General features: G+C 44.2%; 2 protein-coding genes, 1 long non-coding RNA gene and 1 other non-coding gene across 4 annotated transcripts in view; 2 read left to right on the forward strand and 2 right to left on the reverse strand.

Annotated features, from left to right (window-relative positions):
• Positions 1 to 631: 631 nt before the first annotated feature.
• trnal-caa lies at positions 632 to 742 on the forward strand. The gene is made up of 2 exons: positions 632 to 669; positions 697 to 742. It is a non-coding gene; the product is annotated as a tRNA-Leu (tRNA).
• Positions 743 to 4,133: 3,391 nt separating this feature from the next.
• Positions 4,134 to 13,654, reverse strand: rubcnl (rubicon like autophagy enhancer). The gene is made up of 13 exons (XM_036545574.1): positions 12,996 to 13,654; positions 12,629 to 12,708; positions 12,043 to 12,328; positions 11,847 to 11,930; positions 11,048 to 11,099; positions 10,060 to 10,195; positions 8,560 to 8,702; positions 8,118 to 8,182; positions 7,615 to 7,850; positions 7,072 to 7,133; positions 6,098 to 6,251; positions 5,282 to 5,372; positions 4,134 to 4,138 (listed from the first exon to the last, which is right to left on the reverse strand). Exons 1-13 carry the CDS (start codon positions 13,585 to 13,587, stop codon positions 4,134 to 4,136), a joined length of 1,986 nt encoding a protein of 661 aa, XP_036401467.1. The 5' UTR covers positions 13,588 to 13,654.
• A 456-nt stretch (positions 13,655 to 14,110) lies between these two features.
• LOC118788766 lies at positions 14,111 to 18,469 on the reverse strand. The gene is made up of 3 exons (XR_005005432.1): positions 18,388 to 18,469; positions 17,897 to 17,996; positions 14,111 to 14,226 (listed from the first exon to the last, which is right to left on the reverse strand). It is a non-coding gene; the product is annotated as an uncharacterized LOC118788766 (long non-coding RNA).
• Positions 18,470 to 20,236: 1,767 nt separating this feature from the next.
• Positions 20,237 to 26,759, forward strand: part of LOC118788830 (leucine-rich repeat and calponin homology domain-containing protein 1-like) — a 51,577-nt gene continuing 45,054 nt past the window's right edge. The window contains exon 1 of the mRNA XM_036544942.1: positions 20,237 to 20,546. Coding sequence (XP_036400835.1) covers positions 20,318 to 20,546 — 229 coding nt within the window. The 5' untranslated portion in view covers positions 20,237 to 20,317. The remainder of the gene's footprint in view (positions 20,547 to 26,759) is intronic.

The raw sequence follows: 26,759 nt of genomic DNA on the forward strand, positions 1-26,759 counted from the left end.
ACCCGGTAGCAAAACACATTTTCTTAGCTCCTAAAGATTACGGCATGAATTCATTTTCATTTAAATACGTTTTCAAAAGAAATCTTTCGTCCATGATTTTAGTGTACATATTTAGTGTAGTTAACGAGCTACCGAGCTAGACAAATACAGGGAGGTAGCTGGGCATCTTTCGTTCTGTTTCTGTTTAGCTTGGCGTAGCTAACACGGGACTTCCCCTGAACTCTTTAACCGACTGCTATCCGGCTCGCCTGCCATTCAAAAACATGGGTGTCCACTGATTTATGTCAACCAGAGGAATAGATCTGGAAGCTGGTGGTATAAAAATGCATCATAATGTTGCTAGTTTGCAAGCCAGCAGGATAATGAATCATAATCGGCAGAAAAGAGCCTGCTAGGATAAACTGCTATCTAGTCAGGCAGGCTAGCTAGCAAATGCTACCCGACGTAAAACGTCGGATGCGACATAGTGAAGTTTAACTTAGTCGGTGGCTATGATGACTGAAGCAATTGTTCCTTGGTCACAACAACATACATAAGCTACATAGCTTAGTAATCAACATAATGAATAAATAACACATATTGATGTTACGTTACTGACTAAATCCACTGTAAGCAACACTATGCATAGATTGTCAGGATGGCCGAGTGGTCTAAGGCGCCAGACTCAAGGTTTCATACCTTCCTCTAAAATGGGGCTTCTGGTCTCCGAATGGAGGCGTGGGTTCGAATCCCACTTCTGACAAGAATTTTTTAAAAATGAGTTCACATTTTCTAACGAAATAATTTAATAACAAAGCACAATTGCGCTTATTTTTGCTAACGCGAAATTTTTTTTTTTTATCTCAGATGATTGACAACAGAAAGTGCAGCTGCATGGCTTGCTCCATTACAGTTTATGTAGTTGCATTTTTTGGCTAACGTGGCAGATAGACAGATATTTGTACTGGCTAACTATGTCTCACAATCTCACAAAATATAATTAAATATCATCAGTAAATATAATTAAGTATCATCAGTAACAATTCAATTCAAACACTACAATTCAAAGCTTGTAGTTTGCAAAGAAACATACATAACTGCCGGGATACGTGTATCATACACAGAGACATTAAATAGTTAACCGACTTAAATGGTTCCACCGAGAGTTGAAATCGGCCTTTACAAAAAATCAGTACCGATGACTTTACCTTTGCCTTTACCTTTTGCCTGAGTACATATCGCAGGACATGAATGGATTTACGTAAATTGCCAGACGGAGGCGCTAGATCCCATTTATACGAACGCAAAAGTTCGGCTGAAAGAGTGTTGGAACTCGAAATGACACACAATATTTACCAAATATAATCATTATAAACGTTTCCTCTAAAGTGTAGGAACCTTTCCTTGCCCGATCAAACTCCATGAAAATATATACTTTGGGAGGATGCAGAGAAGTATGTTTCAATAATTTGACTTTTTAGTTAAATTGTCCATTGCTGGGCGTTTTAAAAAGTGACATTGTCCACGTGTCTCAACAGCCCCAAACTAGTGTAAACTGACATTCACATTGCTAGGGCTACAAAAAAGAAAAAAGAAAAAAAAACAGAAGAAGAAAAAAACCAGAGTGTAATTGACCAAATCAGGATTAGTCTTAGTTCAGGACCAGGCAAGATCAGAGAAATACAACCATAAAAAAAACAGTTTGCTTTGATTTCCTTGCTCTTTTTATTCTTGAGAGAAATGACAAGCACATAACTTGACTATCTTTAAAGAAAAAGAATTTTTCAGAAAAAGGAACACCCAGAGAAATACGGCAAACGAATAACTTACGTGGTAGACGTTGTGTCCTATCCCCCGCCTGCTCCATGTGGAACCATACATAGCTGGTGCGCGTTCAGCACAAAACCTTCTTTACATTGAGGATGGAGGTTAATTAATAGGAGTGTGACCACTCGCGCACAAAAAGAGAATGTCTTCTATGGGCAGCCCAGCCTGTGGACACATGACTGTCACAGACATCCAAGTGATCTCATGATGTTAACTTGTTTTCACTAGTCTATGAATGCAAATAATCACTGGAATGTTTTTGTAATAGAGTTAGTTGTCTGAATTGCAGGAAATAAATCAAGAGTCAAAAAGGGCTTTGTGTAAATAAAATCAATGCAACAGCACAGCAGAGGTTTCGCTTGACACAAAGCCAATGACCAAGTGTTAAAAACCTGACAGCAGGCCTCCAAAATATGGATGACATAGTCAGGTACCTAAGCAGTGTTACCAGATTTTGTAATTTTGAAAAATATGGTCATTTTAGTTGTAGTTGACCAAATACAAAGAAAAAAATGCCCAAATCCATTTTAAAGGCTTTGTACCACAAATACTACTAACATTAATGGCATTAATATTAATAATCATCCTCACTAACAAGTTGTAAAAAATTCTGAGGGCCAAACTGTACATGGGGGAATTGCTGTTGGGAAAGCTGCAGTGGTGTATGCACTAGTGTATATTTCCTGATTCACATGGTACAGCAGATTCATTGTTCCGAGCTTGGTGGAGATACAACTGTTAAAAAAACACCATACAGAAAAAAAACACTGCTTCACAGAACAGTAGCTGCTGCCAAGATTTTATTGTAAATGAAATTGAAAACAAAGGTGCTGCACACAAAGGTGTGATTGTTCTGCATGCTTTGACAAAGACAAGACAGCGTTGGCCTAGAAAAGAGCTGTCTGAATGCATTTCTGGGACAGATAACCTGATAGAAGTCAGGTTACATTTGGCTTGAAGGGAGGAATGTGTAAATAGTCTGAATTGCTGCACATAACAAACACGCACACAAGTTCTTCAGTTCTTCTGCCTCTACAGCTGCCAATGCATATAGATACCTGTTGCCAGCAAAATATTTTTTCAATCCAACATGACTTGACATTATTAAACAGACATCCCTTGCACAGTAAACTGTGCACTATCAAGGTCAACTGTAGCAACTGATGAAATGAAGCAACTGGCAGTCTGTCTGAAGGGTGCAACAGCAGTTCCCCCATAGAAATGAAACCAGCACTTGAGACATTTGCATCATCTCACAGGTGTCATGCAGGTGAGGCTTGTATCACAGCAAACCACTGAGAGAGATGCAAGGAGACAGTCTTAATAATCAGACCATATAAAATGCATTTTACTACTCCTGCTAACACACTGGGATGTGCTAATACTGACAATACTGGGTGCGCCATCTATGAGGCAAGATTCTGTTCAGTCTTTCACCTGAATCAGAGTTCTGATCGCTGCAAGATACGGGCTCCAGTCCCACTGTCTTAAAAAGTATTATTCACACGGTTACAGTACATAGCTTTTTACTTCCACAGAAAAAACAAAATTGAAAGACATGATGCACCTTCATACCACCGACACCATTATATAGAAGTAAATAGTTTTCAGTACTTCTTTTGTGAGAAATGCCTGCTGAGGTTAGTGATTTACTGACTCCTCTCAGCCTGGTAGAAGTAGCGTGGTTTCTGTTCTGTGTGATGGCGCTAGCACATTAGCTGAGGCTTTTCTGCTCACAATGGGAGCAGTGATATGGTTTCTGTTCCGCAAGACTGTGGCAGCAGAATTATGTTCCCATACAGGGAGCAGTGTTGTGATAGGCTGTGTCAGATCGTTTGAATCCTTTGTATGTCAGACATTAATATTATATAAGGGGCATAAGAAACACTACAACACTACAGCAACCCTTCTGTTGCCGTGAAAAGTTTTAGGGCTGATACATGAGGGCTTCTTCACTGGTAAAATTTCTTTACTGTCCAGCAGGTGGGGCTGTCTCTCCTTTCTACAGCAATAGTTTAAAATAAAACCAAAATATATTTTGAAAAAATTATTTGCCAGAATTTAGAAAACTCTGATAAGAATCTCAAGTTTGAAAACACACATTTCAAGTTAACACGCCCTTGTACTCAGGGCAAGAATCGGTGGGCGTTATCACCATAGTTACAACTGGGGAAAGTCCCACAGCAGTTAAAATCCAGATGTTTTCAGAGTGGTGTTCGTTCCTCTTTGCAAGACAAAATTGTATGTGTTCAATCAATTTATGCAATTTTTTAAAAGTTACACATCAAAGGCACAGTTAAGAACATTCACACTGTGAGACACAAATGTCAACCTGATAGAAAAAACACAGTCATAACGCCACAGAGATCAGATTTACTGTACAGATGCTATCAGCTATGTGCTTAGCATTGAAAATTCTGTCTCAGCCATTGACAAAGCTAAAAGTTCATAGCTGGAGCAGCAGGATCAGAACCTTCTGTGACCAAATGGAACCGCCTTTTCACAGGAGCAGAGAGGACAGCAGGAACAGTTAGAGTCCAAGAATCAGACAGTCTTCTGTTTAACTCTCTCTCTCTCTCTCACACACACACACGCACACGCACATGCGCACACACACACACACACACACACACACACACACATAGAAAAGAAAGCAAGTGAGAACTGTTCTTCACACAGTAGTATGCACCGACAGTGTTTCTAAGAATAAAAACCCAGGGGAAGTGTTTGGTTCGATGTGAGAAATTCACACCACACATTACAGTACTATCACACAGTGTTCCTAAAGTCATTTTCTTACAGTACTGGGCCTGTTGGGCTGGGTTTCAAATGCATGGCATTTTATTATTTCAGAATACTCAGTATTCAGAATAAATTTCCACAGCAGTGAAGCTATGGTGGACAGAATGTTTGCAGGAACCACATTTCATGAGGCTTTGGAAAGAGGGGGCTTTCCAGAGTGGTATATCTAAACAAATCAATTTCAGTACCTTGCTCAAGGTTAAAACACAGGAGCACCATGTGACATTTAACCTTTGCAGTCATAAGTTCCAATTAAGTTACAGGAATAAAAAACAGACAGCGCTACTCAGTCTGAGGGGTGTCGGTGAGACTTTTCCGAGTTTGAATCCGGAGACATTTAGGACACTCCTCATCTTTGAAGCAGTCAATGTGGAAACAGGCTTTGCAGTCTGGGACAAAAAAAGCAACATTTATTCACTTATTTGGCCGATGCTCCTATCCAAATTCAACAATGCAAGACACTGTAAATACATGTCACAGGAGCATGCAGAGGAAACTCAAGCCTCCTCACAGAAAATTGGGGTTCAAATCTGCAACCTGCTGTTATCAAGCCTGGATTCCGAAAGGTCATTGCACATTATTGACCTCATTCTCTATCTTAGGATGGCATGTCGTCATGAAGGAGGTCACATGTCCTGCCTGTCAGCGCAGAACACATGGGGAACACTCTCACCTTTGCAGCGTTTGGTAGTGTGTGTCTGGAAGGGAAAGAGCACGTCCTTCTTTTTGCAGAACTCGCAGATGAAGCCCTTGGCCAGGCAGAGCTGGAAATAAAATGCACTGATTCAGCGCAACGCCGCAATCTTTCACACACAACGGCAGCAGCACGTGAGGCCGCTGCCGGGACAGGAAGCTCCCCGATCCTCCTTCCACGGTGCCACTGGGAACACAGCTGCTTGTGTTCGGCCTGATTTTACATTACATTACATTGTTTAGCAGACGCACTTACCCAGAGCGACTTACATAGGGTACAGTTCTTTACAATGTTATCCATTTATACAGCTGGATATTTACTGAGACAATTGTGGGTTAAGTGCTTTGCCCGAGGGTACAGCAGCAGTGTTCCAGCAGGGATCGAACCGCCACCCTTTCGGTTACGAGTCCTGCTCCTTAACCACTATGCTACACTGCTGGCTGAAAAGCAGACTTTAATGGTGGTAACTGCTTAACTGGTAACTGCTTATCTACTTGGTAGATTTTTTTTCACAGGCCAGACTGTCTTAGTTCCCCTAAGAAAGGGGCCATTCTAAAAGGAGAACATTGCCTCTGAAGAACTAAGGGGTCAATCAACACACACATTAGGCAAAATGAGTTTACTGAAATATAATTACATCACCTTTTACATTCACTTTTCTCTGAATTAACTGAATGGGTAATTAAATATGTTACTGGTTTGTAGGTATGAAATTGTGACTCAGGAATAAATAGTCTTGACTCCATCAGTCTGGTCACCCAGAGAAGGCAGACATATGATGATCAGTGGACTGACCTGACAGCTGTCCACATGGGCGATGGCAACCTGGAGCAGCGCTTTGGCCTGGGGGACCAGCTGGCCGCGTTTGACCCTCAAAAGGTCATCCATGGAAAAGAGGTATGGCTCCTGTGTCAGGTGACAGGGCAGCTGCTCAAACTCCCGCAGGACTCTGACAAGGCCAAAAATGAGGGGCGCAGAATGAGTAACATAGAGCAGTGTGGAGCAGTGGTCAGAGCAGCAGTGTGGAGCAGTGTTCAGAGCTGAATGGTGGAACAGTGGTCAGAGCAGTAGTGTGGAGCAGTGGTCAGAGCAGCAGTATGGAGCAGTGGTCAGAGTAGCAGTGTGGAGCAGTGGTCTGAGCAGCAATGTGGAGCAGTGGTCAGAGCAGCAGTGTGGAGCAGTGTTCAGAGCTGAATGGTGGAGCAGTGGTTAGAGCAGCAGCGTGGAGCAGTGGTCAGAGCAGCAGTGTGGAGCAGCGGTCAGAGTAGCAGTGTGGAGCAGTGGTCAGAGCAGCAGCGTGGAGTAGTGGTCAGAGCAGCTGTGTGGAACAGTGCTAAAAGCAGCAGGGGGAATTAGTTACCAGGGCAGTGGTGTTGAGGTGTGGGTAGGGCACTGGACACATATCCAGACAGCTATGTGTATAAATACTAGATTTGCATATATGCTTATACAAGTCTCGGCTTGAATGCCTGCAAGTAACTATAACAAAATATTACAGAATATGCCCAAATTGCCATATCTGCTCTATGTGATGATAGACTCATTAGTGATTCAGACTCACAGACGATTTTAATGCCAAGTTCAGTATAATGACAGCTTTCTGATGAACACACTATCACCATCATATTCAGCTACCAGCAGACCGCCCGCTGAACTGCAAAATCCTTTCAGTGCCTCCCTTCTGGTGGCTGTTTCCTGAATCTGTGGTAAAGGCCATGTCATCTTGAGTGTGATGAGTGGTGATAAGCAGTGATGAGGGAAGTCATTACCCATCTGACAATCTGCATGCTGTCAGCAGCTTCTTAATGGCTGACAGCTGTTCTTGGAGTTCCTGAGAAGAGAAGGGGAATGAACGTTGATAAACCTAGTTTATAAATATCTGTGCATGCCTGAGTGCATGCACACATATGAGTGTGTGTATATTTACATTTACATTTACATTTATTCATTTGGCAGACGCTTTTATCCAAAGCGACTTACATGTGAGGCAGAGTACAACACAAGCAAAAAACCATAAGGAGTTATATGTGTTTGTGTGTATGTGTATGTGTGTTGCCAAAACGACTTAAAAAATCAGTAACGACAATCAATCCTATGAGCGTCAAAGTTGCACCTAGTTATTATTTTTAAGGGTATGACTACAGAGTGCAACTCTGCAAAGTAAAAGCAACCAGAGCATATCCACCCTGATGCACAGGATGTTATCACTAGGTTCTGATGACGTTGTAGGTATTATCGCGCAACGCTATCACACCACAACATCGCCGCAGCGGTGCGAGAGCGTAACCGCGCTGTCGCTCAGCTGCACGTACCCTGAACCTGGCGAGCTCCCGGGCCCGCCGCAGGGCCTTTCCGACGCAGGCCGCGCTGAAGAGCGGCTGGTGCCACACGCTGTCCAGCAGCCGCTTGGAGAAGTTGCACACCGGGTACCTGCCGAAGTCCCACTTCTCCAGCACGTGGCCCGGGATCACCGACTCGCCGTCGCCGTGGCAGCAGTCGCAGAAGTACCTGCCCAGGTACTCGCAGTAGCGTAGCTTCTTGATGTACTCTGGGAGCAGGCAGGAGAGAACGGGGTACATTAACAGAGGGGGGGGGGGGGGCACTAGTGAGCAGGACCATGAGGCCAGCTATCCACCTGCCAGCTTACCATGCAGGCTTACACACACAATACCCTAAAATCACCCTAACTTAAAAACTGCCTTGTGCTAAACCGACTTTCAGAGTTCCAAGCTTGGTAAAAAAAGGGTGCATATTATGGCCAGGTCTCAATTCAGTCTGTTACCACCGAGTCCCATACAGCTGGAGCAATACTCACTCTCCTCCACCTGAGTTCCACAGCCGGCACAGAGGTAGTGCTGGGAGGCCATGACAACACTGCGTCTGTGAGAGATGGAGGCATAGAAAGCACTGAGCACACTGAGATGCCCTTGAACAGAAACAGACCGAGAGACACAGAAAGAGGTAGACTGAAACACACTGAAACACACTGGCAGAGACACAGAGTGCGAAAATAAGAGCGGAGACACCTGGAGGAAAGACACACAGACACAGTAAGACATTCTCGGACAAACGACATTTGGAAGGGAGAGGGTAACAGGAAACTGAGGTACGCTAACTGTGAAGACAAAAACTTTTGTCCAAAACTGTGTCCAAAATGGACACAGATTCTTAATTAAAAGCACAGTGCTATGCATGCATATTCCTGCTTTAGCAATAAATACCATCTGCCAACACCAAACCCCACCCACCCCACTCACTTCTGGGCTGGGTGAGTGTTGAAAATGATCTGGAAGCGGGGCGGGGCCCATGTCAGAGTGCCCCTCATTCTGGACTTCTGTCTGATCTCCTCAGCCAGAGCGATGATATGTTCTGATGCCATGGAGTCGCTGCTGGGGAGAAACTGTTGAGACACAGAGACTCCAGTCAGAAGGATGGGGTCGAGGCTGAGCAAAGCTTTGAGTCACAGACAGACTCGGAGCTGGGAGCTGGAGTCTCAGTGCTGCTATGAGACAAGGGAGCAGAGAGATGTCAGTGATGCTATGCCTCACAGTTAGGAAATAGAGTGCAGAAAGTATCACTAGTGCTGTGAGACACAGACCAGAGAGCATCAGTGGTGATGTCAGTCAGGGAGCAGAGTGTGTCAGCGATACTATGATTCACAGGAAATATGGTGCAGAGAGTATCAGTGCTAATATAACTCAGTCAGGAAATACGGTGCCGAGAGTATCAGTGGTAATATAACTCAGTCAGGAAACATGGTGCAGAGAGTATCAGTGCTGTGAGTTACAGTCAGGCAGGGCAAAAAAGGATAGAGACTCAGTGTTGCTGTAGATCAGAGCAAGGAGAAGGAAGGGGCCTGCCCTGGTGGCCAAAAATACTGCCTCCTATTAAGGTTCTCTAAAAATACAGATCTTGTATTTTTGCTTATTGTTCTTTCATGGTGATCTTGTAAATGTATATTACTCGAAGATGCAAGTGTTGTGACCCATAATGGACTGGAACCCATGAGTGTCAGGTTGAGAGTCCAGTCCTTTGAGTGGTCTGACCGACATACCCACACAGACCTGAAAGCTTCACTGTAAACACCTGCCATTTCACTGTGCAGAGGAGAAAGCAGTGAGTGGCAGTGAGTGGGGGGGGGGATGTGAGAACGGAGAGAAGTGTTGCGCTTTTCCTCCGTGGGTGACAGACAGGCATGACTGCTCGGTCTCGATGGAGACACTCTCTTCCTGACCTCAGTGACTCAATGGAAAACAAGCCCTCCGAGAGGCCTCTGCGGCTTCCGTCTTGGCCGCTGCTTGTTCTGCCACTGCCTCGGCTCCCAGCTGCCAGTAACCTAATTATCACGATGTTATCAATAGCAGCTAATACAGCTGCAGTCGTGTCAGGAAGTTAGTTATACGCTGCCTAGCTCACTTCTGCGCTCATGTGTTGCATGTCAGAGAGAGAGATGCCTGTTGGGTTTGTGTTCTTACACACATGTGAGAATGTAAACACGTGATCATATTGTGTGTGCGTGTGTTTGTGTGCATCTGTGTGTGTGTGTGTTTCTGCATATGCACATGCGTGTGAGTATATGCGTGTATGAGTATGTGTGTGAATGTGTGCGTGGGCACACATCTGTATATGATGTGTGCATGCGGGTTTCTGAGCATACGTGTATGCGAGCATCTGTATGTGTGTCTGCATGTCTGTGCATTTGCATGTGTGTGCGTGTGTGGGCAAGTCTGCTTTGTTGTAACCATGGTGACTCTCACTTCCTGTAACGCGGAGCCCAGGCTGGTCGAGGTGAACCGCTGGTCCTCCCGGGGGAACCACTGTTTTCGGAAGGCTGACACCAGCCTCAGAGCCAGCACTTCTGCTGAGCACAGGAGGGATGGAGACTCGGGGGAGCTGCCCGAAGACACAGAGACACACAGTTACTCAATGGCTGCAGCATTCTGCCTGACACACATTACACAGCTCTGTCTAATTAAGCATCATGAATCCACATATAAGCAAAGGCTAACATTCAAGGACCCAACCAGTATAGTATAATAGTATCTATATCTTTGGAAGACACATAGAGAGGAGGCAGATTGGCATTAAATGCACAGGGCTGACAAAAGCTTCCGCTGAGGATGCCTGACCTTTGCGAACGCCTACACCATGGATCTCTCTCCAATCACACACACTGACAGACACTTGGCTGGCACTAAACATTCTCTCAGCATTGTCTGGATGTTGCCACAACATCAGAGAGACATTGTTACAGTATTTTATCTCAGCTGGATCACATCGATGACATCGATACCCTTACGATAATTCTCTCACCTTCATCCCTCACAACACATGCACAACTCACAAGCTGCTCGTGCTACATCTGAACTACACACACATATCCTACACACCTTATACATACACTGCACATATGCTACACATACTGTACCTAACCGTCACACATACACATACATGCACTACACACAGGCTACATAGACTTCATATGCTACACCTAAATTACACTGCACACTATACTATACCATATAGTACACAGTCACACACTACTTATACAGTAGACACACATGTAATGCACACAGTAATCACACGTTAAAAAGGAATTATAAAGACTGTCCAAGCTTTACATAGGCAGTACAAGCATGCCACCTGCATACTCAACGCAAAATAAGACACTATCACTATAGCTGATTCAATGGACACATCCAAAAATATATGGACAATTCCTCTGCGTTTCAGTGTGGGTTTTACCTCTGAAATGATTTGAAGCCACCATCTACAGCACTTTCACCTTTCTCAGCATCTGCAATACAGAAGTAGGAGTGAAAGAGGAAGAAGCCATCATGATTACACAAAGAGGCGAATGGCTGGAGAAAGCTGAACCCAAATTCTTCTCTTCTTCATCAGAAACGAAGGCACACGTCTGATAATGGCACGGTGCAGGGGAAAAAGTCATCACAGAAGCTGTTGTCAAAAAGCATCGTTTAGTGTGCTCTGCACATTAAAATAAAGGAATTATATATTTTTTTTTTCTCTGGTTGACGGCCCTGTTTTTTGAGATCTCTTTTGCTATATTTTCGTCCGGTTGCAATCTATGACCAATTTTCTTTTATGTTTGTGATCTTCTGTGTTTCTATCGCACTTTATTGTTCCATGCAAAACATTGTCTCCTAAGAAATCCAGAAAGCAAAATCATGGATCAGAATATGCGACAGTGAAAATGAAGCCTTCATAGTTTTGTGTGAGGAAACACTAACTACGACAATTCAACATATTGAATAGGGAAAAATCTGATCTGACAGCCTGGTGATACATCCTTACATCCTTGCTCATACACAGCAGGCATCTGCCTCAGCTTCTGTCTCCTGGGTACTGAGATCAGGCCTGCTGATTCCCCTGAACTTGATTCCCGACTAATCATTTCAGTTCAAATGCTGCTGTTGCGGTGCTGGTATTCATGTTTGATTGGATATCACTCAAACCTTGGGCAGCCATTTGATCTGATCTGAATCATATCTGGTACAGGTATTTCACAGGATGTGACTCCTACCTGGGTCAGGTGTTGGTGTCTCGGTGATGGGTGAGGGGAGGGGGTCTGTGTAAGACTGCTGAGCAAAGAACCCCGAGGAGAAATCTAGGATGGAGAAGATCAGTCACTCATATATTTTCTTTACAAAATTCCTTAAGATAAGAGCTGACTGTAGCTATATAAAGAAATGGGTAATCCCTCTGCCACTATGTCTCACCTGAATAGCCACTGTCGCAAGAGGCTACTAATGAGAGTTTCTTGGAGTAGTGAGCACAGTTTTTGGCCTTGTCCTCGCTGCTGTCCCTGGACATCTCCTGGAGGTGGCCTGCACCCCTTGCTGATATGTGATTACCCCTCCGACTGAACACCCGAGCGCCTCTCCGACTCAACCCCCGAGCACCCTTACGGCTCACTTCCTGGATACCGTGCTGACTCAACACCTCCCACTTCGCCCCCTCCACGGCCTCCAACACCATGTCCACTACTATGAAGTGAGCATTCTCCTGTAGGACACACACACAAAAGCACGCACACGCAGATACACACACACACAGAACTGGTATCATTTGGTTTAATGGAATCCATCATTTAAGTCATTCAAGATCAAAACAATTTGCTTAATTTCAACATGCTCTGCAGGCCTACAAACAGCTACTTACTTCCACACTGTAAACTATTTCCCGAGGTGAAATTGTCAGATAAGCATGCAAATAGGCAACAATGAGGTACAGTATGTGAATGCCACAGAATGGCTACAGTTCAGGTGTAACATCTGGTGACCAGAGGTCAGGTGTCATTGTTACCTTTTCCAGGTCACTGCTGGCCCTGAGGACGTCATCAAAAGTGTATACACTTTCAGGTGGCTCTAGGTCCTTCCTGAGTCCTAAAACACAGTAAACCACTGTAACACACAGTACAGCACAATAGTAGACTCACAGATAAGCAAGACACTATGGGGCAATTTATGCCCTGAACATAAGATGATTACTTCTGTGTGATTCTGTGCTTGTGGGGAGAAGCTGATCATCTGTGGGTGATCAATCCACTGTATCTGAGTTGAGTGTTGATTATCTACAGTATGTGTGATTAATGCCATCTACGTGAGGTGACTATCCATTGCCTGTATATGACCAATAGCCTGTCCCTGAAGTGACAGTTGTAGGTAGTTACCTGCAAATATGTGAGTGTCAGAGTGCGAACGAAGTTTCTGCGCCTCTTCTTGGCCACGGGTGGCCCCTGCTACACCTCTGAATGGGAGGTGGAGCCCTGCACTCAACAGCCAGTTCACGCTGGCTGAGAGAGAAACACAGCGGGGCTTCTCTTGCAGCTGGGATGGGTGGGGCTGGAGGTCTGGGGGCAGGGTTTCACACACTGCCAGCTGCTCCTCCAATCCCGTGGAGGCAGGTGATTCGATGTGGGCGGGGGGGGATGAAGAGGGAGACTGCTCTGCCGGCTCGGACATCGACAAGCGCTTCCTGCGGGAGATGACCGGGCTGCTCCTGGGCAGGAAGTAGCCTCGCTCGGCCTCGGGATCCAGCAGGGAGCCGTCGTGACTTTTTGGGGTGTCCCCTTTGTCTGGCGTGCCCTCGCTGTATCCATCATCATCACTGTCAGAGGACTGTCGCCCGTCCGGCTCGTCCGTACTGCTGTCCGAGTCAGAGCAGTCTCTGAGTGTCGGGCTGGTGCGCTGGGAGGGGGGAGACGTCTGAGACAGAGGCTGGTACTTGGCTCCACCGGAACTCTCCAGCACAGAGAGCAGCATCTTCCTCACTGAAACTGGTGAGGAAGAGCCACGCCTCCCACTGAAGTGACCAATCACTGCCGGTTTGGAAAACTCCTCTGGAATGAGACCACAGCACTGTGTGAATGGGTGAGCATGTGTGTTTGTGTGTGAGTGAACGAGTGAGTCAGTGAGTAAATCTATGATGCAAGCGTTCTAGCAAGAGTATATTAAAAAAGGAAAACAAAATAATATTTTAAGCCAGAGGTGTCCAAAGTCTGAAGATTGAATGGCTAACATTACTACAGAGCAGAGCATGGTGAGTAAAAAAAACATTCCACATGTACCTCAGCTCCCATGTAAACGTGAAGCCCCTTAACAACATGGCTGAACATTAATCAACATTTATGAATCATGTTTATGTTCTGACGTACAGCTCTCTGATAAAACCTGATGAAAAGTGAGAGGAGCACCCACATACCTGTGTGGGTTTTCAGGGGAGTACAAAATAATATGGTTAGTCAAACCCATGTCTGTGTTTATACCTGCAAGGGTGGGGGTGGGGGCCAGCAGGGGGGGTGGAGTGGCTTGGTGAAGGACGGTGCCTGAGGACCAGCTCACCCAGTGCGATCGCGAGCAAGGAAGGGCACACAGAGCCGGAACAGCACCATTCCTGTCCAGCTACTCTCAGGAGAAAACATATGACAGAGAGAGAGAGAGAGAGAGAAGGAGGGAGAGAGAGGGAGGGAGAGGGGGAGAGAGAGAGCGAAAGACAATAGGAGGGAATGACAAAGGGGTGAGGGAGAAAGAGGGGGGGGGGGCAATTCTGAGAATGTTTTACACACTCGAGAGGCTATTAAAGAAAAACACATTACAGTAAATATAAAAAGAACCATGACAATGTACAGATCATCCAGCAAGACAAGCATCAAGATGAAATCTAGCAGTGATGAAATAAGCCAGCAACAGTAATTCTTTACACACACACACTCCAGAGAGAGAGAGAGATCTGACTGGATCCCATATCCTATTCGCTGAGACATTGCCCTGTCTTCCTTGGGACTGTTGCTATTTGTCAGCTAAACGAAATACTTTGGCAACACAATTTGTTCAGTCATGCCAAAGAAACTCTAAATTGTGTGCTGCTTTGTATCTGTATGTAGCTGTTCCCTCTGTATCAGCAAGTCAAAAATCACTTCCTGTTTTGTCAGTTCTCTTTCAGTTTTTATTATCCATTTGCTTAACAGCACAGAGATGTGGTGCAACCACAGTTTTAAAATTTCTTCACTGCCCCCACTGTGTCACACACAGGCTACAAAACAGTCCTCGTTGCCTCCAAAACTATCAATAAAATTAATGCAGTAATCGTGCCTATCAGACAATCATGCCTATCCGGTTGGTTGACATCTATCAGGTGGAGCTTGGAAGTGTTACAGCCTCAGACAGGGATTCACACTTGTGTTTACATCACTGCACTGTGTCACAAGAGACAAGGACTTGATTTATGGCGTCTTTTTATCAATTTGACTTTATTTTATTTTTTATTGCATTTTCTTTTTTCTTTGCCTGCTCCCAGGACATTGTTAAGGCACTTTGAGATGTTTGCACAGTGTGAAATTAAGGTTATTACGACACACCCTTAGCCACTGTCAGATGGTGTACATTGCTTATGTGGTATCCAGTTATTCAGCTAAAATTATTTCTGGTGATTCAGACCAAGTATGTTGCGTGATTAAAGCAGCATGCCACATGAACTCAAGCAAACAACCTTCTGGTTATTCCTGTTCCCTGAGTACTCTACCACACTCTTAACCAGTTCCCTCTTTTTATGTTTTTGGCTCACATGTATTACTTTTAGATGTTTTTACTTCAATTTCACTTTAAACTTTTGATTTTGATTCTGACTCCTGAGTTGGCCTGGGTAGCTCACACCTTAATGAGCCCCCTCCACTCAGAACTGACTGTGGTACCGACTCATAGGAAGAATCTGTTGCAGGAATATGTCCTGAGGCAAGAGGTGATTCATAGTCTTCAAAGTCAAAGTCAAAGTCAACTTTATTGTCAATTCTCCAATATGCACAGGACATACGAAGGATTGAAATTGCGTTTCTCTCAGGCCCACGGTGACAATACAACAGTTCGACATAACACAATGAAGACACTGAGAGACAAGAACAAGTCTTTTGGCTTTCAGTAAATTAATTGATGCAGGTCTGTCCATTCCTGGTGTGGGATGGTGAATTGTTTGTGTCATCTCAGAGCTGCTCATTCACAATGGAAGTAAATCTGAGTCCTCCCCACCCCTCCCATGGGTGTGGTCTCTTCATATTTAAATTCCTCATGGTGTAAAAGTGTGACACTCTTGCGTAAAATAAAGGGAAAAATGTTCTAAGTGAAGTCGTCGTGGGAGGCAACACAGTGGTAAGGTGGTAAAGAACAGGGCTTGCAACCTAAAGGTTGCTGGTTTGACTCCCTGGTACAACACAGCTGTTGCACAATGAGGCACTTAACCCAAATTTCCTCAATAAATACCCAGCAGTACAAATGAGTAACGCAAAAACGGTAAGCTACGTAAGCCACTCTGGATAAAAGCTTCTACTAAGCGGCTGTGCTGTAAGCCCTTCAGTTCTTAAATAACCTGATGTGTGGATTGAGTTTAGTGCACAGGGACATAATGAAGTGGTATTTAGCATCATAGAAAAATGTCAATACTGTTAGTAAATATGTGTGATTAAATATGGTGCTGGTTATCAGTCAATAGGGGTATTAAGCTCTGTCACAGCCGGCTGTAAAAATAACCACAGTGCTGTCAACCGAGGAAGTCATCATGACAGATGACTTTTCGTTATTCAGAGCAGAAGGCCTTATCAAATGGAGAATGAGAGCAATGCGACTGAAGGGAAGGCAGACCATTCCTCCCCCGGCTGCACAGGGAGCCCACAGTGAGTGCAGGCTGGCCACTGGGGTCGGCCCACACAGGCAAACATGACTGTCCACAGAGGAAAGGCTGTGTTTGCACTGCGGCCAGCGAGAGACTGCGACAGAGCTGTGTTTCATCTTCAAATGAGACAAATATAACAACGTGAGGTACTTGCATTTCCAAAAGATGACAGAGTTTGGTGGAAATTTCACAATTGCACTGTGACACTGACAAATGATGACTGTTCAAGCGATGACTGATGTTGGTGAATGTAAGGCATGTGCGGTGACACCACAAACTGCAGGACAGAGACTGCCCAGTGGAGCGTCTTCAGAGCATCTGTGGGAGGTGTGTGGTTTCTATGTCCTCAATAACAATGCACACTTTTTAAAAATTCTGTGCTTCTGTTACACGCTTATAACTTGCGTAACTAATGTGAAATATATCATGCTCAAATGGTTGACCAATGAAATCAAAACCAACTGGCAAAGCTATGTCAGGCTAACGTAGCCATCTTGAATGTGAATTTGTGAGAGTCCAAAAGACCATCTCTATGAGCTGGCTGAGGAAGCACACACCGTGGCGAAGATCAGCGAGCGTGCTTGTTATGTAAGATTAGCATGCAAAGCAAAACCATGAGCTCATTTGAATCATGACTGCCGCTGCACTCGTTTATATGCAAAACTAGTAACTTGACAGGCTAATGACTGGGGACTAGTGCGACCAGGTGTGTAAATTGTCACCCCCTCAGAGGTTAAACAACCTTATTGAGGCAAGAGCCGTATCATCTGGACACATTGTAAAAACACATCCAAAGAACACGGGGGCATTTATTAAGCATTCATGTTATAAAATTATCATCATCTTTTCTTTTTAATGAATATTTAACCTTTCAGGAGCTTACAAATGCCACTCAACACTTCCTAGCACATGACTTCAGGAATGGTTTATATTCTGATTTGTTGAATTATAACATTTACATTAATTACATTCATTACATTACATTCATACAATGTAATGTAAATGAATGAATGCAATGTAGTAACATTTGGGAGGAAAGCAAAGGATAATATAACAATAAGGAAGGTTAAGTAGGCAAGTCTCTGTTAAGCAGGAAAAGATAAAATATGCTACATACTGCAAAGTATACTGCCTCCTAAACAGAGAATCCCACATTTTCTGTTCAGGAGACAGCCTCAGCACACAGCTCACATATTGCATGTAATCCATTTATACAGCTGGATATTTACTTAAGTTTTAACGGCTTTGTTCCTTGCTTAAGGGTACAACCACAATACCACTACTGGGCACTGCCGCTGTCAACATGCACACGAACAAAACACAGTACATACCAGCTGACACAAAGCGCACATTTTGTAGCAGTACAACAATATGGCATTTAGAAGTGTAGGACAGTGTGACATCTCATACCTTCACAACACCTTCAGAGTCCATGTCGGAGTTCCACGGTTGGCTTGGATCGAGGTCACCATCCACAGAGTCGCCCAGGCCCGCAATCATACATCCTGAGCTTAACAGACGAGAGCGGTTGAGATAGGAGTCCTAGTGGCGTTTTTACACACGAGAAAATATCCGAAACACCGGCGTTTTCATATCACGCATAATAGTACAATAATTTCAAAAGACAATTATTTCGAATAATTTTTTAAACACAGGCTACATATGAAATGTGCTCTTTTAAATTCCTGTTGAGGACTTAAAATGTCAACAAGTTCCCAATCTTCGGTGCGGTGTGTCGGTTTGTGTACACAGACGCTTTCTTGGCGACAGGACGTCTTACCTGAACAACACCTTCTCCACAAGTCCTAAAAACGCCTGCCACACTATAAACAACAAACACGTGGTTTCGTAAACCAGATCGTTCAGTTTAAGGATCTAAAGCGTCGTAAGGCAACTCTTACCTTTTCAACTGGACTCCCACTCCAGTAGCCAACGCACAATTTTACGCGTCTGTGGCCAAGAGACTCCGACGTTAGTTCAAACGACAAGTGCATTAAGAAATTGGCCAGCCTACGTATGGAGACAGCTACTTCCTGAATTCTACCAATAACTTCGTGCCCCGCGCAGGGTCCCCTGTCTGTAAGCGACCTAAATGTTTGTAATTTTCCAACAATTAATTACACGCGACAGGACACAGGGAATTAATATGATGTGGGCCTGCCTATGACATTTTTGACGGGAGGCAAAAGTGCAAAAGTGCAAAAAAGAGTATAATTTTCAAATACAGTTAGCTTCCTCTTTCCTCTTTCCTTTCTCTCTCTCTCTCTCTCTCTCTTTCTCGCTCTTGTGTGCGGCAGCTCCCACACTACTGTTACCACATTTGCGTTAGAATAATAGTTAATTGATTTAAGATTAATGCTAATTGTTAAGTTTGTTTTAGTACCCTGAGGATGACCTCCCTCTTCTAACTACAACTGAGGCCCTTTGAAATTCTACGTTTGAAGTCAATATTTATCTATTTATTTATTATTTATCAATCGACGCTCTTACACAGGCGGATTTAAGTCAATCAATGCAAGATACAGTATCGACTTGAAGAATAGTCGGCCAGTAATACATAAGCATCATGTCAAAACTAGTAGTGCTAACATATTATGCCAAAATGACATGTATCACATAATAAGGGAACCCTTGATTGAATCTGGTGGAATCATAATTGTGGTAACTTAATAGTTAAATTCGGATGACATATCGTGTATAGGTTCAGCGCTAATGTGGGCCCGTCAGAAAATAACTTCACTTCCAGAATGGTAGTGATGAAACTAAACTGATGCGCTACAGCAGCCCCTGAGCCGAGTTTTGTAAAACTGTCAGGAAAACGAACATTAGTTAAACGCATAGTCAACTCCGCTTTTTACGTTGCGCGTTCTTGTTTCTTGTTATTGTGCTGCCACCTTGAGGAGAATAGTTAAAATGACATTTTTCAATCACTTCGGACCGTACAGGCATCTCGCACCAGGATAGCTAACTACAAAATATACATATTCTCTTCATGTAAAGCATATGTTTTTTTCTCTCAAAGAACCTGATCAGATCATGCCAAGAACACAATAAAGCACCAGAAATCTGGTTTTGTAAAATACGTCTTTGATATGAAATAATCAGATGTAAACCTAAATATTAGCGCAGATCCCATAACTTTGGTGACATTTACTCAGATTGATGACAAGAGAATAAGCACATTCGTAAGAAGCATATACCCGGCTGTAATTTAGGTGTAATTTCAGCACAGTATCAATATCAAAACAATTTCAGTATGAAACCATATTACTCCAATATATATATGTAGATAATCAAGTATTTACATTTCTTTTTAATCTTCATCGGCCTGTTCTGTGGCATATTATTGCCACAATATATTCTTGCATTTGTGGTATGGAGTGATACTACTGATACAACCAGCACTAAGCACCAAGTCATGAAGAATTCAAGAAGCGTTCACTGAGCAAAAACAAAGACATTTTAATTGATCTACCAGACACTGGAATGTATGTGTTGTACCACATTATTTTGTGGCTGTTCTTTGGTGATTTTTTGTAGAATTCATTCAGGTTTGATAAATCCCTGCTATAGTTTGATGCGCCGATGGTAACGCAATTCATCGCCGGACAAAGAATGGGATGCGCAGTTCCGAACATGACCAGCAGAAGTCAGAAAATCTACAGTTATGAATTCTTGCTGCCTTGGCAGCGGTTCAGTGTGATACAGCGTTAGCGCAGCCGCAGTGCGAGTCAGTTGAGAGGAAATTCGCGCAACGTTGGAGTCAGTCTAGCAGTTCGAAGTGGATAACATTTACACCCTATCTGATTCACAAAAAAAGCAGGGGCGATAATGGCGACGCTGGGACCGGACACTCGTCCCCATGCCCAGCTCGCCTCTGGATCAGCTCAAAGTAACGTTACCAGTTTGGGCTCGCACAACATCATGCCCCTCAATCGGGGGCTTGAACGGGCTCTGGAAGAAGCGGCGAACTCAGGCTTTTTAAACCTCAGCGCCAGAAAATTAAAAGAGTTTCCAAGGACAGCTGTGAATCACGATTTGACGGATACAGTGGAAGCAGGTAAAGACTGCATACAGTTTTACTAAGTAGCTGTCGTGGTAATATCTAACGTTATGAATGCTGTGTCCACTCTGAGAATTTCCTCGTCCAGTTATTGAGTGGGCGTTAAAAACTGCTTTGTACTGGAGGTTTATTTTTATTTATTTATTTATTTTTACATAGTCTAAGAACAAGTGCGCCCTGGTATTTTAAGAATTATATCGCATGGTGCCAGATAACTTATATTCAACGAGCACTCAATACTGCGGTGTTACAAGGAGGTGGCAATGATGAAGAATGGGGAACTTCAGGGCACCTATGTGCTGGAACGGGCACAGCTGAACTTGCCTCGCATGTTAGAGGAGAATGTGTTGTTTGACACGATGTTGACACGATGAGTTTCTTGCGCAGACAAGAAATTTTTAACTTAATTATTTAACTGGATTAACGTCATTCTCTCGCAAATTCCATGTGAAATTAATTTATTGTGAACACCATCTGCACCTGAGCAAGGTAAATTATAAATTCAGATTTTGTTTACTGTTTCTAAGTGCCCACAGGATGACCTGGAAAGTCCCCATGAATTGCCAGGAACAACCGTCCAGCCAAATTTCAGTTTCGTTATAAACTAAAGAACAGACTAAAAAATAGGGAACTTCCTACCTGTCACGTTGTCGGGAAAACTTGATTACCTGTTGGTATCTAGACGAGCACCATATAAGTACAAATAGCAAAGAATTTGTATATTGACAAGCTCGTGTAAGCCAACTGGGAAACGTGTAAGAGGTGTTTTGAGTGGTGCTTAACTGACAGAATTTGCTTTATCAGCTCACTGCAAGTTTCAAATTCAAACTTTGACCTCTACGTAGAGGAAGACAATATATATCCACCTCTAGTGCGGACAACCTTGGGGTCCATTTAGGAGAAAAAAAAAGATTTTGAAAGTAGTTGTTTTGGTTCAGCTTTGTGTGTCTTGGTTGTTCAAAAATGAGTCTGGCTACTCTTTTGGGCTGTCAGCACCAGGGGCTCCAGAGCGCCTGGAAAATAAGGAAAGAGTTGTGATGCATGTCGCTCCAATCTTATAGTCATTAGGTTTCCCAATAACAGAAATGCTGTAAAGCTGTCATGTGTTAACTCGGTGTTTGACTTTCCTGAGATAGATGTTGGTGGTGCTAAAACTCAGAACTGCAGCGGGAACACATAAAAATCTAAACGCTCTCGCTGCTGAGGGGCGGGGGTAACATGGGCTGTACATGATATGATATATAGACATTCATATCTGGTTCAATGGAACATCTCAATCAAAGTTTACTCTCCTATCTTATGAGAATTGGGGACAGTAGCTGTAGCTGTTACAATTACTGTAAAAATTTCAACATTTTTATATCGAACCGTTCTAGTTCATTCATATTTATGCATTTTTTTATTATAGTCTAGCTTGTGCAGTGTTTGAAGTGCACTCTAAATTCCGTGATAAGATCTGACCTCACTATCTGTATCATGGTTATCCATATAGTGGCGTGCTGGAGTTCATGCCAGAGTTGTGTCCTGTTGGTCCTGTTTGTCCAAGTGTAGTGTTACCTCACCGCTTTGTGCAGTGATCCTCAGACACTGATCCTGCATGGATGCTGATAACACCAATAACAGTACTCAAGACAACCCACAACGGCAGCTGGAGTGAGGGTATGGGGTGGTTATGCCTAAAACACCTCTGCTGCTGTTGAGGTTGGGCGTGGGGTTGGTATCTGTAACACAGCTGCCTTGATCATGGAGGGTTCATGTAAAATAATGAGAGAAAAACAAACAACAGCTGCACCTGGAAAGGCTCATACACCAGGTGTATTTGAAAACCAAAATGATATATGAAAAATTAGAACTGTAGTTCCCACACACTGCATCTTGCATTAATCATAAGATGTATTTTATTGGAAGATTGGTTAGCATTTTGGGCAAACTAAGCTTTGTCAGAGCACGATTACCAGCCTACCACTGGATCATGTCAGTTAATTATGCGAGATGCAGGGTTCATGTATATTACCTGTTCTGGGATGGTGGGCAATCACTTGTATTGCACTGTCTGTTTTTAGACTCGGTGGACTGTGTAAAGAAAATATCAGAGAAGCTGATTCAACACATTTCCACAGCAGTTGTATCGTCTGATTTTGATGTTAACTGTAATACGTCTTTGTGGTCACCACACACTCTTCCTGAGTCAGTCCTGCTGGAGTTGAGAGACAGTCTCCCTTGCTTTGCTGAAGCAGTTTAGCAGTGAATGGGAAATGCAGGGAGGCTGTGTATTGCCGGTGTTGATAAACACCATCCCTCTGGAGGTACTATTAGCTACGTGTGAATGAGGGTCTGTACAGATAGGCAGACACCCCTGTTGAGTTTGCTCTCTGTGTTGCTTACATAGGCAGGAATATCATTTCATTGGCTGCTGAAAGGTCTCTTGGGCTTGTAAGTGTTAGTTAAATGTCAGTTGGTATTGTGGAGATGGGGGTATAAAATGTCATGTATTTGAGCGTCTGAAGAAGTTAGAGAACCCAAGAGCACCTGAAATACACCTGTATTTTTCAATGGAAGATTATGTAAAACCTGTGCCCTGGGGCTGGGTGCGTGTGTATGCGTGGGTGTGTCGGGCTGGGTCACCCGTTAAATCCCCGTGTCACTTTGTCTGGTTTTACTTCTGCATTTGTTCTGAGTCTGACCCTGTGTGAAGGATGAGACGAGTGTGATGACTAAATAAACCAACATGGAAAAGCTCCATTCACAGTCTCAGGGTTGGTAGCGTAAGTTGCAGTGCGCTAAACATAACTGTGGTCGCTGGTATGTGACACAGCCCCCCAAGTCTTGCTCACTTCTCTCAGCAGGAGGGGAGCCCTGTCTGCACACTGTGGGTCTCTGGTTTGAAAGGCCTCCCCGATTTGTGGGGACCTCTAGGCCTGAGAGGGTGAAGTTGAGAGGAATTCACTGCGCTCTCAGGAGATTGTGGTAGAATCTGCCTGGCATGGTCTTCATGGTGACCTGCCTCAATTCTGTTTTGCCAAGTGAGCGTGGTGGGACATTCATAGACAGCAAAAATCAAGCCCTGAACAGGCATTGTGTACCAGCTATGACTGCGTGGTTGGAGCAGTCCAATGGTAATACATGGTTACTGCAGGAGCTACATACTCAGCCAGTGAGTGTGCTAGTTAGTGACTGAGGCTAGAGCCAGGCATGCAGATAATGTCATCTAAATCAAATGCCATGTGAATGTGTTAGTACTAATACTATAACCCTGTTATTACTCTGCATGAGGACCATAATGCACTGGGCATGACTGAGCTGTTTAGCTGAAGGGCCAGTTGCAGTTGTGATGTTAGAACACGTTTGTCATGTTGGCCAACAGGAAGTGCACTACCATGTACAGTCAGGGGCTGTGGCTTCAGGGGAAAACTCATGCCGTTGATATCCTCTTCCAGGACTTTCAAACTGGATAAGTCCTGGAAGGACCCACAGCATTGGAATGTTACCAGTTCAGACAAATGCATTAAGAAGAAATCTCTAAAACGGAGAGTGAAGTGAAGTATAGTGAAGTACTCTGTACTTGGCTTTGTTGTATGGGGCTTTGGGAGGGTGCGTTTGTTAGCTGTGAACAAAAGGAAAGCTCGCCATTTCCTGACCTTCACTTCCCACCTCTGTGTTCTTCCCATCCTCCCAGCATGCTCTGCTCCATGCCCCTTCTTGGGCTGGTCGCCAGGATGCACTGGGCTCTGTGCTGTTGTGCTCTTGCGCTCTTTCTCTCTCTCTCTCTCTGTCTCTCTTTCTTTATCTCACTCTTTCTCTCTCTCTCTCTCTCCTTTTTTCTCTCTCTCCTTTTCTCAGATTACAGCAGTGTATCCCAGCATGCATCCCAGCATGTCCTCCTCTCTCTCTGTCATTACCTTACTTCCTCAACCTCTTCAGCATCGTCTATCACATTTGTACATGTTGTCTTTGGTGACACCCAATTGAATATGCACACATTGGTTTCTCTCAGAATCCAGTGTTAGAAGGGGGTGATGAATAGAGGTGGTGTCAGCTGTCTGTTCTCTCACCTGACAGGCAGCTGACAGAAAAAGCATCTCCTCTCTCACAGCTACTCCAGCTTCCCCAGTAAAAGGCATGTGATGGATGTGAATGGATTACAGTGCAGTGTGTAAGATGTAAAAGAGTTAACTGTTAAAGTCAATGTGAACGAGGCTGCCTCCAGCAAGTAAATAGTAAAAAGTAAAAAGCAGTAAAGTGCCCCTCTACCCTCCGCTCTGCTGGAGAGGTTGTAACTCAGCAACACTGATTCATTTCTCTCGTCAGCCGGGGTGATGGCCTGGCGCTAGTTGCCATGGTTAAGGGGTAAACATCTCGTGGTACTGCTGAACTGCGGTCTTGATTGGAGGATAATGACCTCATTCATTGTTAATGATTCTGTCTGAGGAGGCGTTTTTTTTGAAAGACCTGCTAAAGAAGCACAAGAGGAGATTTAATTTAATGATGTCAGACTCGTTTAGAATCGGTTGTAATAAAGTGGAGGCAAAGCACATGGGGGTAAAAGTGAATATTTAACATGAGGGCAGTGGAAAGTGGTTGGCAGCAACAGTGTGTATCACTGTATATTTCAGTGTAGGTCTTAGATGTACTGGATTTGAGGTGTCGGCTGTGTGAGATATTTGCATGTGTCACGTATTCAGTGGTGTTTCTGTTTCTCTGTGTGTTTTTTGTGCTACGCTCAGTTGATTTAACTTCTGTCTTTCTCTGCATATTGGACTCTGTATGTATAGCTTTCTTCTCCTCTCTCTCTTTCGCTCTCTGTGCTATACTTTGTGGATATGACTTTCATTTTGACTCTCTCTGTCTGTGTGCTTACCTCTGTAACCTCTCCGTTGCCACTAGTCACTAGCCTTGTGAATCTCCCAAAATCCTTTGGCGTTCACTCGCCTGTTGGGGTGGCAGTGTTTGAGCTGTGTTCTGTTGTGGTGTAAACAACCCAAATTCCCTTAAACAGTCTGACCTGCCCCTCCGCCCATTCTGCCGCAGTCTGTGCCAGCCATCTGTCCCATGTGTGAGCATAGCACGTGGGACGGGCCATGCCACACTTTTGCGGCGCACTCCATCGGGTGTATTTAATATTACGCATTACTTGTGTTAATTCAGTTAAACCTCTATACATGCTCTGCTGGATTGTCCCGCTTCCTATACTGGCAGTGTTTGCTTAGCTGGCAGGCAGAACAGTGGAATAAAAGGCCATACAAATGTATGGGTCCAGGACAGCCATTAACACATCAGTGATTGATCAGGTTCAAGTTAAAAAGCAGATTTAAATTAAAGTGGGTTTTACAATAATCGTGACCCCTTTAGTCATAATGTTCACATGGCACCCAACAGTTATCAATAAAAGCAACACGATACCTTATACCTCATACTAACATACAAATAGTGCCTAGCAACAATCTACAAGTCTGAAGGGAGCTATAAAAAAATTAGGTTTTGTTTCTCTTTCATAATCTCTCTCAGAACGACAAGATCACAGTGATTGTGCAGTGACTGGGTCAGCTGCAGACAGTGAAGAATGAGATCCAGGGGCATTATGTGTTTGATTACACAGTGGAGGCAGAGCGGGGGGGCACTAATCCTTGCCCCCCTGTCCTGTCCTGCTCTGGCCTGGCCCAGACTGTCGATTATGGCTGGTGTAATGACGTGTGTGAAAGGGAGGTAGAGAGAGAGAGAGAGAGAGAGAGAGAGAGAGAGAGAGAGAGGGCTAGAGAACTTTGCAGAGAGGACAGTGACCAGAAAACAGGGGGCTAATTAATGTGATTAACACACACACATTAATTGCTTTCGTCTCTGAAGCCGACTGCTCTTTGGCACACCGCTCTGCAGCTCGACCGATCCGCCCCCATAACGCCCACCCCCCCACACACACCAGTCTTATGACCCATGCTTTATTCCCCAGCTGTGAAACGCGGTCACTGACGCACACCGACGGCCTCCCCAAGGCTCCGATCCCGGTGATGTCACGGGCGGCCGGTGCCCTAGTTGTTGTAACTTGTAACACGGCAACAGACGCCAGATTGGAAATGTTTTCACTTTCAGGAGTGAGAAAGAAAAAAGTTTCATTGCAATGCTGTTACAGTGGTGTCCTCAATACTGTGCTCAGTGTCGCCATGTGACGCCTTCCTGCTATGCCATGGGCCGGCTTTGTTTGGTTTCTGTCTCGCT

Source organism: Megalops cyprinoides, chromosome 14 (genome assembly GCF_013368585.1).
Source record: "Megalops cyprinoides isolate fMegCyp1 chromosome 14, fMegCyp1.pri, whole genome shotgun sequence".
NCBI classification, from domain to species: domain Eukaryota; kingdom Metazoa; phylum Chordata; class Actinopteri; order Elopiformes; family Megalopidae; genus Megalops; species Megalops cyprinoides.

Bases quoted from the DNA above. Each gene is read 5' to 3' on its own strand.
- rubcnl (XM_036545574.1), bottom strand. From the start codon at position 13,587: ATGCTGCTCTCTGTGCTGGAGAGTTCCGGTGGAGCCAAGTACCAGCCT. The intron at 11,931-12,042 runs GTGAGACATAGT...TCTCCATCCTAG, and splicing joins TTGCGACAGTGGCTATTCAG to ATTTCTCCTCGGGGTTCTTT. The intron at 7,851-8,117 runs GTGAGTATTGCT...GCCTGCTCCCAG, and splicing joins TGGAACTCAGGTGGAGGAGA to AGTACATCAAGAAGCTACGC.